Below are 17466 nucleotides of genomic sequence, written 5' to 3' on the forward strand. Positions count from 1 at the left end.
GCACAATTTCCTTTCCTTGGTGTGCTCCCTTATTAGGTAACACACCCAAGGGTGCTTGTAGATGTATGTGATGATATTTCTCACATCTTCAAGCATGGTTTTTACCAATTGGAGTTTGACCATATCCTCAAGTGGAAGATCAATGCAATGGGCAGCACAAGGGCGCTAAGATATGGTCATGTATATCCCCTCATGAAGTTTTCTTGCTGCTTTATATGCAATTGCATTATTGGTCAAAACTTGGAGTATAGTCTCCACATCCACTTCCATGGCAACCTTGTCCAACATATTGCATGAGTCTTAGTGATTTTACTATATGAGAGGTATCGGTTGATTTAAAAGACACCAACTTTCACTTGAAGACACTAGGAAGTTTATCAATGTGTGGTGTTTAAGTATTCACTAGAAAAAATAGTGTAGTGCTTTTTGGGCCAAAGTCTTATTTGATCTTCTATTATGATCTCAATGTTTAACTCAGCTTCATGTAACAAATGCCTACTTAAACCATATGGACAAGGTGTGCTTCAAGCCCCCTTGTCCCCTTTTCTTGAGCTAGGATATGGCAATCACACAAATCTTTGGAGTATTGGATACATCGTCTAGCATCTAGAATCCAGTGACTCCCAATATGGGCTCTTGACAATGTGAATTGTTATGTTGGTAAGAGTACCAAAATTAGTGCTAGCAATGTTTGTCTCATGATACTTCTGGTTTGATATCGTACTTTTGAGCATAGATTGGGTGCTAGGAGTATTGCAAGGAGGAAAGATTCTTTATGACTGCGCCCGGATACAATTTTGTCTTGTTGGTGAGCCCCATATTTGTGAGCTAAGGCAAGAGCCCACTACATTTATCACTTAGGAGAATTCATCATAGATATAATTGCCTTAGCTTTCCTCCTTTTTTTAATCTTGATTTATCTTCCTTGTACATAGCAAGGACAACCTTCATCTGTTGTATAATATCATTTCCACTAAATTATATTGTTGTACCTCCCTGCTAGGGATTTGTGGTGATCGATGCTTCCTCTTTGTGTCAAACCATAATAATTGCACACTACCATTTTTGCCTTAGGACTTGGTGTGCCATGCCTCAAAGTAGATGCTTAACCTTGCCATCACTACGGTTACCTATGAATGCCATCTAGATATGCAAAGATGGAAACCATAGCAAAAAGCAAAATAACAAGCAAGCAAAATTGTAAACCTTATACCGGAAAGAAAGAAAACTAGTTTAAAAAACAAAAAACAAAACATGTAACATTGAAATTTCAAATATGTAAATAAATTTTAAATAGACATCAATTTAAAATTCAATATTAATTATTAAATCACTTTAAATTTAATAAATAAAATTTAAAAAGTAATAAATAAAAATAAAAAATAAAAAATAAAAATCTTGAATTAATCTATTGATTTAAAATTAAAAAAATGAAAATTTTAATTGCTCTTTTAGACACCTAAAATTGGCCACATTTGGTCAATTTAGCCAGAACTTTACCAATTTCTTATCCTCTATATTAATTGAATAATGCCCTATTATTCATTAATATTCAATTATGTCGACCTTCATCCTAATTTATTTCTTCTATTATCCCTAAGTCCTAACCTAAAGTAAGTAATTACCTTTAATTATTTACCCTTATACTTATCCCCTTATTCCAAAAATTAAATAAATAAATCCTATTTATTTAATTACCCTCCTCACATGTCACATCCTCCATCACTTTTTATTAGCCCCCCTAATCTAATCCTAATTTCTCCCTAATCATTTGCACATTCCTTAATCCTAATTAAGTGGGTTTGATCCACTTCAAATCCCTGCACAATCTTACCTGTCACACTCAACCTTAAATGTACCCCCTTTTGAAGAAGACCCCATGTACTTGGGCACATGGGTTTTTCTTCCTCAAGCACCCAAAATGAATTTTTTTATTCTTTTCTTTTTCCCCCTTTTCCATAAATGAGATTTCTAATTCCTTTGGGTCTTGCCCAGTATACATGCACTTTCATCCTTGCCCATCTTGCTTCTTCTATCCCCTTATCTTTTTCTTAATCTCAATCCACTTTTCTTCCATTCACCTTCCCTTGCATTCATTCTTATCATTGCATTATTATCTCATTTCATCTTACATGATAATATAATATGGACTTGTTAGTCTATCCCTTATCATTTTCATCCATTTCATCATCATCTCATTTCATCTAATTTCATATAGATTGGTTAGTCTACCCCTTATCATTTTAATCCATTTCATTATCATTTAGTTTCATTTTGCATAACATAGATTTGTTAGTCTATCCATTAATCATTTTCATCTTTTCATCCATTGTTTTCAACATCATAATCCTAGGCTACTGCATCCATACCACACATATACCATAATGTTCCCTAAATCGTGCTTGCAACATCTCATCCATTTCGAGAGCAAACCCATGTTGTCTTGAATCCGCATGTCCTCTTGAGAGGGCATTCTCATCCTCACTTTCATGATCTTATCTCCTGGGTTTTCTTCAAACAACTGGGGCATCTTTTGTAATCTAACCATCTTCTTCTAAGAACTAATTTTTAATCTTCTTTGAAATGATGCTACTTTGTAACACCATCCTAAAGAGGGGCGAAATGTAGACAAGTAATTTGGTCAATTTTTCCTTATTTCAACCAATTCCTTATCCTCTATATTAATTATTCATTTTTTGAACTTTCATCCTAATTTATCTCTTCTATTATCTCTAAGTCCTTGCCTGAAGTAAATAATTACCTTTAATTATTTACCCTTAACACTTATCCCCTTCTTTCAAAAGTTAAATAAATAAATCCTATCTAAATAATTACCCTCCTCACATGTCACATCTACCATCAGTTTATACAGTTTATATTAGCTCAAGTAATCTAATCCTAATCTCTATCTAATCTTTTGCACATTCCCTAATCCTAATTAAGCTGGGTTGATCCACTTCAAATCCCCACACAATCTCACTCCTCACACTCAACCTTAAATTCACCCCCTTTTGGAGAAGACCCCATGTACTTGGGCACGTGGGTCTTGCTTCTTCGAGCACCTAAAAGGAATTTTTTAATTCCTTTCTTCTTTCCTCTTTTATATATTTTGGAATTTCTAATGCCCATGGGTCTTGTCAAGTACCTTTCATTTTCTCCTCTCACATCATGGTACCACTTGGCACCATCTCATGAGGTGAGAGATCCTATCCAATCTCCACCCTTGATCTCATGATCTAATCCTAGTCATCCATCTTATCTCCCCTCAACCTATATATCTATTCTTAACCATTTTTATCTCTATCTCACTCATTTTGCATCGCAGTGTCATTATGTTGCCAAAATTGTTAATGAGCACACATTGAAGTTGATCTTCTTAGGCAAATTGTTGCAACTGGAGGTTTGACATACTCCGTTTTGGTGGTAATTTGTGTTGTTTTTGCCTTGTTTTGCCTTGTTTTGCCTTGATTGTTTCTTTGAATTTGTGCTTCGTCTAGGTTTACTGTTTTATTGTTCTTTCTGTTTGTTTTGAGATTCATTTTCCTTGCACATAGCTCGCTATTTATCTCTATACTATTAAAATGCAGTTGGCTTTTCTCTTTTATCTTTTTGTTGCATTAACCTATGTTTTTTGAAAATCCAATTTTTTTAAAATCTTATACTTTTGGTTTTGTTGATTTTTTCCCTACGTTACCCAGGGACACGTCCTCGGGCTAAAATCCCTTGTCCCCCTACCAGGGACGTTTCGGGGACAGCTAGGAGATGTCCCCCCACTGTCCCCAAAATTGCAAATTTTGTGGAAAACATCCTGGAAACTTGGGGACGGTAGTGATTCTCAAAGGGGACGTCCCCCCATCCCCAATATGTTTGGGGACCTCTGTGACGTCCCCTAACTGTCCCCGGGATGGCCAGCCATTCCCCTTTTCCCAGCACATTTAAAAAAAAAAGACTCAAATGCTAGAAAAAGCATTTTTTAATTTTATTATAGGTCTGTAAAACTGGATTTTCACTAATATGATGGGTAAACATGTCTGAATCACTTCCAAAAGCACTTAGAAATAATGAGCAGCAGCCTGGTAATAAATTTCACAAACACTTAGAACTCGGTAGTGCATAAAAAAGTGGTTGCAGGTCAGCAATATTGGACTTTTCACTGATATGAAAGGTGAAAAGGTCTGAATCATAACCAAAATTACTCAGAAATATGAATAATAGCTTGGTAATGAATTTCACAAACACCCAAAACTTTGTAGTGCATAAAGAAGCGGTTGTAGGTCATAATAGTAATGGAAGACTATCAAAATATCCTCCAACCAGAGAAACAATGAATACATGCAAACAAGTGTTGGCATATTGACAATGAATTTTCAATTATGAATGCATTTTGAGTATTGACAATGAATTTTGAACACAAATGTGGTATGTTAAGGTTCTATAATGTACATATACCTGCTTTGTCCATGTTTTCATATGAATATAATGTATATATACATACTTATCTATTTTTCATATGAATATTTAAAATTTCCCTATATATTTGAAATTTTCCCTATATTTTATATAGCCGTCCCCTTTTCCGTCCCCTCCCCAAAATTGGCAAAAAAATTTGCCGTCTCAGAAACTCGTCCTGCTGTCCCCTGTCGTCTTTGTCCCGGAAACTCGGGGTAACATAATTTTTTCCCCCAAAATTTTTTTCTTTAGAAATTTCAATGTCTTTTAATTTACTTTTAATCTATTTTTTAAATTTATTTATTTGATTTCTGTTTTAAAAATCTAAATATTAATTTTTTATATTATTTTATTAGTCACTCTTAAAATCTAGATTTTTTTTTCTGTTCCCAAAACTCCACGCTCCCATCTTTTGTATAGCTTGGAGAAATACTGGAAAATTGCATTTGGCTATTTTCAATTGTTTTACTTTGTAAAACTAAAGCCAATATATTGCAGAGTGGGTTTAGTATCTAGGTCTAGTCAGGTGGGTTTAGTATCTAGGTTTAGTCAGGTTCATAACGAGACATGAATGGATATTAATTTTAATGTAATAAGGGGAAATTCGCTCTCCAGTAATTGGTAGTGCAAATTTTTGTCTTACTACTTCTAAATTTATTACTTATTGATAACCCTAGTGCTCTATCAATTATGGATTAAATATTGATGCCATACTATAATACTCTTAATTGTCTTCCCTAATGGCTTCTAACCAGCCTACGACATTATTAAATTGCTTTAATCATAAACAAAAGCTACACTAGAAACAAATATAATATAGCACAATGCAAGATTCAAACACATAACAGCATAGTTTTCCTAGAGAAATTCTCCAACATGTGAATGTTCTAAACACCTCATTCACTCTTCCATGCTATTACATGGAAAGCTTGTCAAGTCTATTGAGTTTCCTAGGTCTACACAATCCCATGTGTAATAACCTGCTTCCACAAAGTTTCTTGGACCTCCAGCACTTTAGAATTTTGCTATTTATCTATTGACACAACAATTAGAGTATTTTGTACAAGTCAATTGAATCTCACAACAGAGTGTCAATCCTTCTTATGCCTTATTGCCTTGGGAAATCGATTGATCCTGGGAACATGGACAGATGTCTCCAATGGTCGTCCAGGTTGAGGTAACTACCATTCCGGAATACCAATTGTACTCCCTGCTAGTTCCATTGGTCCATGCATCACCATTAATGTCTGCTTACCATGCCTTTATACATGGCTCTCTTTTGGCAACTTATAGTTACAGTTATAACTGAACAACCACCCACACATTTTACCATGCTGTCACCCTGCTCACGTGGATAGGCCAGTCTCACAACCACCAAGGACCAAATATTCACTTCACCAAACCATTGTTCACTTCAGCAAGTTCTAACTGTCTTCAACAGTATCTTGTTCACATTGACAGCTAACTAGCATGAATTCAGTAGCAAAGGGTCCTCTTCTGCAGCCACATGCTTACTTTTATAGCCTCATGCTCACTTTAACAGCCTGCTCCATGACTTTGTCAGCACCCTCGTGACTTCAACAGCAAGCACTAACTTCTGCAGCCAAACGTTATCTTCATCAGCAAGGGATAACTGTCTCTCATCTTTGGTAGCACTTCACTCTTCAGTGGCTCCTGCACACATAGGACATGATTTAACAATCCAACTGTCCAAACGGATTCAAAACACCTATTTGTTTCAAGATCATTCACTAGACACCTCAAGTAGTCTATACACTAATTCTGCGAAATAGCTTTTTTTACCAGTCCTCTGTATGTGTTTCTTTTTTAATGATATCTACTTTGTCCATCTTGAAACTGAAAATTAATATTTAAATTTCCATTTGGGAACTTGATGTGATATGTTAGCTTGTGTTATGAATAATTCAAATCAAATTTATTTGGAACAACTTGCAACAGTAGTGAAGATGCATTAATGAATGCTAGATCAAGCAACCAATCAGAGGTGAAGAGAAACCTAAATTCTCTAGTGGATCTTAGATGTCTTGGATATCTTCTTGGGTCCATTTAAAACTCAAAAATGCTACCGTTGGTATTCTTTTGGTTTCAACTTTCAAATTTCAGGATATGATAATGGATTTTTGTAAAATTCCTTCTAATATTTATGATTTATCTAAATGTGGAGATATACCTCTGAGGCACAAATTGTTGTATAAACAGCGTGATGCAAGGCACCCAGGAAGGATGGTTATGCAGGGGGATGTAGATTCTTATGACTTTCCAGCTATGGTAATGCCATTGCATGAGTATATTCATCAACCTATAGCATATGATATTATACATAATGGAGGTACATTTCAGGTAATCAAGCACTTTTATTTTTACTTAATGTATTTGTGTAGCATTTTGTAATGTTTGATTGATTCCCATCTTCTAACTGCTTTTTTGCATGTTGGAATATTATCTGTAGATGTCATCGTTAGTATTTAACAGAGATTTCCATTTTTAATATTGTACATGCACAAGCCCAACAATCTCATTAATTGCTCTTTGGTTCTCTTGCACATAAATGAAATTTCTATTTCCTTCAACTTTTTTCACATGGTTACTTTTTTGAAGATTCATTTATTGTCATGTACCCTGTTTGAGTTTATGGTCAGAGATATTCATAGCTGCCATGTGTTGATATGGTCTGTTATATTTTGAAAATGCTTTTATAAGATTGCTGTTTTCCAGTGTATTGAATAGGGATGGAATTCTTGCCACATATATGGAAGTTACAGTAATTAATCATGTGACCCATATTTGGAAAATAGGAAGTTGATACTTGAACATTAGCATTTTGACATTTTAGTGAAACATTCAGTCTAATTACATTCTATAGCCAGGGGAAGATGACCAACTTTGTCTGGAGTTCTAGGTCACAATCAAATAGATAACATCATTATATTACAGAGGATTTGTTTTTATGTCACATTTACCTACTGGTATGATAAAGGAATGAGTGAAAGCAGTTCGTCTAGCAGTATTTTGGGATTTAAAAAAAAACAATCCTCCCTATATGCTGATAGATTTACATAATAACCTGGAGATGGGAGGTGGGTGTCTTGTGTGTAGGAGATGGGTTTTGGGATGGGAACACTTCTATTAAATACCATGGTACCAGTATACTCAGAGACAGCTATATACATATATACAGACTAACATTCACACATATGTGGTGTATGTGTATGTGTATATATGCTAGGTCTACATAAATAGCCAGCAAAAGCTACTATCCTAGAGTGATCCTCTTTACTGATTCAATCAATTGATAGAACTTTAGTACACACAAACTTCCTAAGCCATTTTATTATATCTCTTCTTAGTGGCACCTCGTTGGGTTAGGATAAGATAATCTTCTGCCATGGAATAATTTTGAATTCTCGTGCAAAAAATTGGAAAATTAAAAGTTTAGTAGTGGCTTTCTTTAGTTATTTTCAACCAGACACCAGCAATTGAGGAAAAATCCAATGTAATTTATATGATATATCTAAGAAACTTATATTGGAAAGTTTAAAATTTTTCAAGGGGTGGTGGTTCCATGGAGACGTATAGAGATGATAAGAAACTTCATCTGAAGTCTCCCTGATGCATATGTATCCCTGAAACAGGGACGCATTCTTCATATGGGAAAAACACCAATGTAATCTATATAATTTATCTAAGAAATTTCTTTTTTGTTAGTTTACCAATTTTCTAGGGACGATGGTTCTAGGAAATGCATACACCTAGAATCTTCATCTGAAATCTCCTGATGGATATGTGTCTCTGAAACAGGGATGCATTCTTGGTACAGGAAATGAGTAACAGGGTTAGATACAAGTCTCGAGGTAGAGGTAACTATGTAGCTTTAGTATGGATATGGCCAAGGCAGTGACACAGTATTAAAGACTACATCATAGATATCTTAAATATATCTTTCTAAAAAACCTCAAGAGATGTCTGAGTTATTTTATTAACTTTAGAACTATTTAAGAATTATTTTATTTTTAATTACATTGTTTACTTTATTTTTAGTTAAAGAGCTATTTTATTTTACTCGAGAATTATTTTGTTTTATTTACATTGTTTACTTTATTTTTATTTATGTAAGAGTTAGAATTATTTTATTTAAGAGTTATTTTAAAGTTTTAGTATTCTTTAAAAATATATGTTTGGTGTTTTAGTTTTTATGTACTTAATCTCGACATGATTTTTTGTGCCTTGTTGCCATTGTAGAACCTTTCTCAGCAAAATGTTCCACAGCGTTTTGGGGAGGGGGATGGGGGCATGACAGGGGATGCATTTCGAGAATGTCCCGTAGAGGGCCATTTTTAGGGGACGGTAGGGGACGGCAATATATATATATATATATATATATATATATATATATATATATATATATTCAAAATATAGTAATATATTATAGAAAGAGAGAGGGAAAGAGAGATGTGTCAATAGCTGATAACAACAATATCATTGCTAAATAAATTTTGAGGGTACTAGTATAACAGCATAATAAATTTCAATAAAGCATTATAATAGCAGTCTCGAACATCAAAAAACCATGATCTATCAATATCCAAAAGTCTCAAACATGTATTTAGAATTCTCAAACATCAAAATACAAAGACTTGAACCATTTGAGTCACTATCACCCTCTAGTAAAAGTGGATCATTCAATGGTAGCCCGACTAGTCCTGGTTGTTGGGTTAGTGTTTTGTTTGGTTTTAACTCTTTATGTCATTTTAGGGTTCCTTTGTGGTCTAGAAGTCCTTGTATCCCCCCTCACTTCTTTTTGTTTTTGTAAGCCCGTAATCATTCCCAGCCACAAGGGATGGCTAGCCATTTTGGGGATGGGGGGATGCCAAGGGGACATCCCCTTTTTGTCTTGGGGATGGCGAAACGTCTCCAAATGGCTGGGGACGTTTCCTAGCATTTCCTAGGAGTTTTGGTCTAGCGAGGACAGCAATGGGATGTCCCCTTGGCATCCCCCCCATCCCTGAAACGGCAGGGGACGGGGATGTTGGGTTCTGGGGCAGGGGACGCATCCCTGTGTAACATAATGTTTTCTTAAAAATTTCATTCTTATCTTGTCAGACTAAATGCTATTTTAATATGCATTCTTAGGAAGACATGCAGCACTGCCAAGTAACTATTGGATCTCGGTATAACTTTTTTATTTGGGTCTATTCTTCTTCAGATAGTAAAGTTAAAACAAAATGTTTAGCTTCTCCTATGTTTATATCTTTAGGATTCTGTCTTCTATTAAAGGTATTTCATTTAGCAAGCTTTGTTACTTTTCCTGTCAATTAGATCTTTTCATTATCAAGCAATAAGCAGAAATTATGTTTTTAATTTTATAAGTTTAAAACTGAGATTGATGATTGAGTAAACCTGCCATCAAAGGGTGCAAACTGATCATTTGAAGTATTCTGGTAATCATATTAGCAAATTGTGAGTGTAGTATAAATTTTGAGCTCCAAATTTGTACGGGTCGGTATATAAATTTTTACATTCATTTTTTCCCCACCAACCCAATAAGATTGCGGGCTTGAAATAAATCTTAACTATGACAAGTTAGATAAAATGTCTTCAAGTATAGGAGATAAGAGGATTTTTCTTAAAAGAAGAAGAAGAAGGTGATACACTTAGCAGATATAACCTTTCTATGATCAAAAGGATAACATAGAATTATAAGGATGATTAGTCTTCTTGAAACATTATAAAGGAAAAAAGATTTCCTAGACCCAAACAAAAAATCTAAAGATGAGAAATAAACTAATTCCGAAAGGCTCATTATATATTCTCATTCAATGGATTACTTATTTGCTTTGCCTTGTGTATTGGTAAGAGCGAACAAGTTATCAACTTATCAATAGACAGTATTTTCTCTATTGTTTTTGCTGATCCGTTTCCTTATTCCTATCTTTAAGATTTGCTTTTTATTTTGTATTCTTCACAAGTTGCATCTCCACCTCAGCCTCAGGCCCTGATGTGTTTAAGAATTGTGTTGATAAAAATAATCAATTGCTACATATCTACGATTTAATTTTTTTTTTGGTTGCCTATACAAACTCTTTCATAAGATATTTTGACAGGTAGCAGGGCTCACTAATAACTCCCACTTAGAAGAAGCACAAGAAATACGCCAATGTGTGGTGGAATACCCATTCTTGGGGAAGCATGTATTGAAAGTTGCAAAGGTATTGTAAAATATCTCAAAGTATTTTAAACATATTACTTGACATTATGGTATAATTCTAATGTTTCGAGGATACCTTAAAATGAAAGTGATCAAAGTTTGGATGAAATGCAGAGGAGATTGGATCAAATGTTCTATGTAGGGCTTACAGAGAACCATAAGGATTCTGCTACAATATTTGCAAATATGCTTGGCACAGAAATGCTGTCTCATTTACACTTTTCGAACTTTTCCATTTGGAGTTCCCATGCAGCTAGTAACAAGACAGGTCAGCAGGCTAAGAAATACCATCTTATTGATTTTCGGGAATGCTTGCACTTGTATTCAAACTATACCTTCTTGATCTGTTATATGGTGAAAAGGAATGAGTTTCTATATTTGAGAGTATTTTCTGACATTTCATCATGGTTTAAGCGATCCTATTTTCTTTCATGCTGAGTGAGAGGTTTATCTACAGAAGAACACAGAGGCAGCCTGAGGATACTAGTTTGGATAAGATTTACATAATTTAGTATTTAACTTGTAGTATGAAATCCCCTAGCTTTCAAAGATTGAAAACTTCGAGAGGTCTGCTTGCTGAAATGTTAGAACCCACCTATTGGAAATAATACATGGAAAAAATTTACAATTGGATTGAGGTGATGGGTGAAGATTTCTTACTTAATCATTTTCTGAACAACTCTTTAAATTTTACTTGCAGGTTTGACCAAAGAAACAAGTCAAGCACAGGTGATTTTGGACCTCATGTTTTGTAACGTGAATGTTCTTAGGTGCAATATTTAGATGAACAATGCCTAATATTTAGTGTTATCCACCACCTTGATAAAGGAAATTTTAATTGTAGAATGTAATTTGTGTTTCTTTTCACACCACAGATCAGTGTTGAGGGCCAGAAATTAAACATAAACCCTGCTATTGATTATGCTAAAGAACAAAAGGGAAATGTGAGCTTGTTTTATATTATTTGGATGCATCTCATCTTTAACTGTCTTCATAAATGTCTGATTCCATAACTTCTTTCTTAAGACAAGCTTGAATTTTCAACAAAATGTCATTGTTCTGAGTATCGTGATTGTAGCTGTGAAAACATTGGTGATTTGTTTTCATTCTGTATTTTGCAGTTTACAGTTGCTAGTCTGCTTGATACTTATGAAAAATGTGCCCATAGTACAAGGTCTAGTCAAGGTCAGCGCCGCATTTCTTCATTGAAGGCCCTTGCACCAGCGAACTTCACAAAGGAGGTATTTTTAAAGAAACAATTTTATTTACTTGCAGTTTAAAACCCAGGAGGTGTCATCACAACATGGCAACATCTACCATCTTTTTCCCTAGATGTGTAGTTGCCACTATGTTTCTTGTCCTCTTGGAAAAGTCATCATATATTATGATACTTTTGATGTAGGCCTATTTGGAAGTTAAAAATTCTAAATTATTGATCTTTGGAATTTAAAGCAAATTTGATGCATATCAACATTATTTTGTAGCAGCATGGTCATTACAATGAAAATTGAAATTCAAGCTTACATATAGTTCGGAGAATATTCGTGAATATAACGCATTTTCAGTTTACCAAAATAATCAACAATAACAATGACAATTACCAAACATAATCATTAATGTCACCAAAGTTTGTTTGGTCCATTCTTAAAAGCTGAAGCAAGTTATATTTAGCATTAATGTAATGACCCCTACCGGAAGGCTACTTGTTTCCCTGTAATTATTAAATATTATTATGTCTTAAATTAGGTTATTGAGATTAGAAGTGTATAAAATGCAATAAATAATTAATTAAATTTAGGGATCACCCTCACTTTTTCCCTAACCCTAACGTAAGATGGTGGAATTACTGTGCTAGGGCGCTTGGAAACAGTCTACAAGGGGGCTCCCTCAAGGTTACTTAGGAACATATGTTTATGCCTATCTCGGGACTCTCCCTCAAGGCTTTAGAAATATATGTCCTTACCCATCTAGTGACCAAATTACTCCGCCATTCCCTACACAAACCAACCTATCCTGACGAAGGCATTAGCGAAAGATCAAGGATTAGGTTACGAGTATACTAACTTCTCATGCATTATGTATATATATAAAATTAAGTATGACTGTCATACATATTGCAGTCTATATTAATATTACTATTAACTTCTGCATAAGAACATTATCAGGCTTCATATATTAAGCATACATATTAAGCACATCCCCATGCATACCACCAAGAACAAGGATGTTACTGCCTGTAACTTAATAACAGTTCTGATCTGATCGGATTGCTGGTGATATCACTGGAGGCTTTTGATTCCTTTCCTTTATATCTTTCAATGTGAGGGAGAGGTCACACCTCTTCATCATGCATGCCCTTTGGCAAGAGACCACCCTTTCACCATTAGCACCCTTAGAACAAGTGCAACTGTTCATTATTTCTGCCCTTTGAAAGGGACACAATCGTTCACAATCAGATCTGCACTTCTGATTTCCAAATTATCCCCTTCTCAAATGAGGTTCTCTTCTCCCTTTTATATCTCATGTTTGAGGGAGTCACAACTTTTCCTTCCATGTCTTTTGTTCATTCATTAACTTAATTGAATTTTAATTATATTCTTTCATATTTGAATTTTAATTTTATTTTTATTCTTTTGTATTTTAATTGTATTATTATTATTTATTATTAAATTCTATTTCAAAGTGGGGACATTATGGTCCTCCCCACTCAAGATTGCTTGTCCTCAAGCAATGATCATGGAGTGTTCAAAATGATTCCCAATATGAAATGGCTTTGGTAACACACATGGAATAAACATGCTGGAAAATTATCTAGCACAGAGCATACACATGAAAACATGAGGCATACACTTGGATATATGCAAACATGGAGCATACACATGAATAAAAGTATTGTTAGATTCCTTCTCATTGACTAGATTGATTTATTGATTCATCTTTACCCTGCAGGATGGTAGGATCAAAGGTCTGATACCAATTGTAATGCCCCCTATTAGAACGCTACTTGTTTTCCAATAGTTACATCATTTAACATCATTATGTCTTAATTAAGGTTATTGAGATTAGATGTTTATATAAATGCAATAAATAACTAATTAAATTTAGGGTTTGCCCTAACTTCTTCCTTAACCCTTATGGAAGATGGTGGACTTACCGTGCTAGGGCGCTTTGGATTTAGCCTACAATTGGGCTCCCTCAAGGTTACTTAGGAACATATGTTTATGCCCATCTTGGGACTTGTTGATGTGTTTTTTATGCACTATCAAACACAATAAAATACCCAAAAGTATCTTATCCTCTCTTGAACAAAATCTCTCAAATGCTGAAGATTAGCTTAAGGATCACTTGAGAAGACTCCAAGTTTCATGAATGTAGGGTCACTACATGTGGATAAGCTCAATGGTTTGATGTGATTATGCTGGAATCACAAGGGGACTTACGTTTGAATGCCTAAATGCTTGATTTGCTCGAACTTAGGTCATCTGATGTTGCAATATAGTGATGCTTTTCGGTCCTAAACTACCTTGAATTTGAAAAAATGGCAAAAGATAAAGGGTTGAGAGAGTCTATTCAAAGGCCTAGAATGTAAGAAGATGAGTGAATGATTAGATGGAATCCTACTGGTGAGGTCTCACCATCAACTTGAACAATTTGACACAAGTTTAGTGCAATCTTCTAAGGACATTTCAAAGATGTTCAAATCATAATCATTTAACATTGATAACCATTCAAGTTAATGCATGAACAATGGACGCATAACAATTTGAAGTTAAGCTCATATCACTCCAGTTGACCACGCAAGGCACCCTTACAATCAACAAGAGGCTAGTGGTATGGACTAAACGAATTCCATACAAATGCATTCAACAAATTCCTCCAGTCAATCTAATTATTTATCATCTAACATGAAGATCCAACAAGAGACCATGCACATTGTAAAGAAAAAACACACCTCACCATAACTTCAATGAAAATGGAGTTCATTTACAACTTAGGCAACAATTTCTGCTTTCTCCTCCTACTCTACTCTAATTGCTATTCTATTCTTCTCCTATTTCTCTGCTACTAACTATTCACTATTAACCTTTACAAATGAAGAGCTTGAGCTTTATATAGAGAGCTCATTTACAATGAACGGCTAGGATTGATTCTCCATCAATGGCCAAGATTTTACAATGAAACCCTAATTAGGGTTTGTCACAACAAACTCTCCTTAGCCAATGAGAAAATTACATTCAGAGAATGTGGACCAATAGATATTGAGGGTAGGTACATCAAAGTTTGTGCCTTCATGTATGAACTAGGTACATTGGATCTAGTCATGCTGATGTGGTCCTTTCTGATTGGAGGAATAGTGATTGGGACGCCACCTAGGATGCCACTTCAACTTGCACTTGTAGACTTGATTTATCATTATGAATGAATATTGAGCAATATCTCTTGATACTCAACATTATCCAATTTGCTCAATGTAATGCTGATGAGAAGTGGACTTTGATTAACTCTTCTGAAACTATCCGCTTCTTCAATCATGTTTGATGTAGCCTGTGTGATGACCTTGATTGATTCTTCCTTGACATACTTGATGAATGATACAACTGGTTGAATGTAGCTCTTCATCGCATTGACTTCGATTTGGGAATTCAAGATTGTAAAACATTCTTCCATCATGTAGGTTATTCTTCCTTTATGCTCTAGTGCCTTAAGGTAGCTGGATGATCTTTCTTTATAGTCTGTGATATCCTCATGCTTCTATGATGTGGTGAGAGCCTTCGAAGATCTTGAGATTTTCCCTTGCTTGATTTCCTTGTGTTTGTTGATGAAGCCTTTCCTTTGAATCTGCATAGCGGTGTAGGTCTTGCAATCCTCCCCCTCTCATTTCTTCAAGGTGTTACTTTGCATATCTGCTAAACAAAGCAAGCATAGTATTAAATACATAACATATGATCTTCACACACATCCTGTTTTAAATTGATCTCTCACTCTGATTTTATGTAATTTTTTACTAAATCTGGTCAAAAGAGGGGTGATATTAGTCAGTGAACTTGCTGTAGTTGAAGGGAGTTTGCTGTATAGGAGATGAATTCTTCTGCTTATATGATGAATCTGGCTACTTAGTGGTGGAATTCGCTCCCCTTGATGACTGGATCTGCACCTTCAATGTCTAAGCTCGCTTTAATGCTGACTGATTTCGCTCCTGCATTGACAAAATTTGCTCATATGCTGATCAGATTTGCTAATGATGTTGATTGGGTTCCTTGCCTTGCTGATGAAATTCGCTGTTGAAGGAAGAACTTGCTGTGAATTGGTGATTGAATGAATGCTTTGAGTCCTCCTATATAGGTGTCTTAATGAGGAGATGTGTCCTTTTAGGGTGAAGCCGACTTGATCTTTGAGCAAATGTAATTGAATTTATTCCTTTAGGGAAGCCGACTTGAACATTTCAACCTCTCCTAAATTGATTTTTGGCACCAAAATGTTTTGATCTTGAGGAATTTGCTCAAGATAGAGAGCAAGGTACATGATTTAAAAAAATTTGCTCTCAAGCTTGGACAAGGTACATGCCTTGGTAAAATTCGCTCTAGGCTTGGACAAGGTACATGCCTTGGAAAAATTCGCTCCACTAGATGAGTAAGGTACATGACCTTGTGAAAAGTTCACTCTAAGGTTGGGGCAAGGTACTTGCCTTTATGAAAAAGTTCCCTCTCAATGAAGGGTAAGGCACATGACCTAATGAAAAAGTTCGCTCTCAATCCTTAGCAAGGTACATGTCCTTGTGAAAAAGTTCGCTCTCAATCCTTAGCAAGGGACACGACCTTGTGAAAAAGTTCGCTCTAAATGGTGAGTAAGGTACATGCCTTAGAAAAAATTCGCTCTAGACTTTGAGTGAGGTACATGACTAAAATTAGCTCCAAATGTGTGGTGAGGGACGAGCTTTTACCAATTTTACTCAAATTAAGGAGCAGGGTACATTGTCTTGGTGGAAGAATTTACTCCAAAAATGATGCAAGGGACATATTCAAGACAAACTCGACCTAATCTTGAGGCAAGGTACATGATCTAACCAAATTCGCTCTTGGCCCTTGGCAAGGTATGGGACCTAAATGCAAAATTTGCTCAAATTGAGGGGGAATGTACATGACCTAAGGAAAAAATTCGCTCTCAACTTGGAGTGAGGTACAGGGTCTAAGGCAAATTTCGCTCCAATTGGGGAGCAAGGTACACGACCTTAGGTAGACTCTTTATTCACCCTTTTTCACTTGCGTTTGTTTCATTAGCTCAACCTTCATGTCTTTCATCCACTCCAATATGAAACATGCCAAATTGACCTTTAAAAGGGGGCCTTATGAGAAATTTCGCTCCAAATTAGAAGCAAGGGACAGGCCTTGTGATAAATTTCGCTCTGACTTTGGTGTAAGGGATGGGCCTCAAAACAAGTTCGCTCTAGACTTAGAGAAAGGATAGGACGTAAGAGGACACTATGCATATATCCAAGGTTTGCTTAGAAATATGATTAGATAACACAAGAAACCTAGGGATGATTCCAGGGGTTCTCCATCTACTTTCTTGCTCACAATCGACTGTCTTCACTCCACCCTAAGGAGAACAACCTGACCTGATGAACCCTTTGGCTACTTCAGAAACTATATCCCTTCAATACAAAGATTAATAACAATGACGCTAACAACTAAGCTAAGCTGACCAACCTAGAAAGCAAAACGTGGGGTCCCCATTTGCAATGGGGTGATGTGTGAATACCTCACGACAGGTTTCACCCTCAAGGCTTCAGA

At 35.4% G+C, this 17466-nt stretch overlaps 1 protein-coding gene across 3 annotated transcripts in view; it reads left to right on the forward strand.

Moving 5' to 3' along the window:
• LOC131066067 (protein-tyrosine sulfotransferase) overlaps positions 1-17466 on the forward strand; it is a 64577-nt gene that overhangs the window by 41245 nt on the left and 5866 nt on the right. For 2 of the 3 annotated variants that reach the window (XM_058000740.2, XM_058000741.2), the window contains exons 5-10: positions 6670-6810; positions 10572-10676; positions 10790-10943; positions 11376-11404; positions 11551-11619; positions 11797-11916. In XM_058000740.2, the coding sequence (XP_057856723.2) occupies positions 6670-6810; positions 10572-10676; positions 10790-10943; positions 11376-11404; positions 11551-11619; positions 11797-11916 (618 nt within the window). The remainder of the gene's footprint in view (positions 1-6669; positions 6811-10571; positions 10677-10789; positions 10944-11375; positions 11405-11550; positions 11620-11796; positions 11917-17466) is intronic. The other variant, XM_058000742.2, reaches the window with a different exon arrangement.

This window comes from Cryptomeria japonica, chromosome 11 (genome assembly GCF_030272615.1).
Source record: "Cryptomeria japonica chromosome 11, Sugi_1.0, whole genome shotgun sequence".
NCBI classification, from domain to species: Eukaryota; Viridiplantae; Streptophyta; class Pinopsida; order Cupressales; family Cupressaceae; genus Cryptomeria; species Cryptomeria japonica.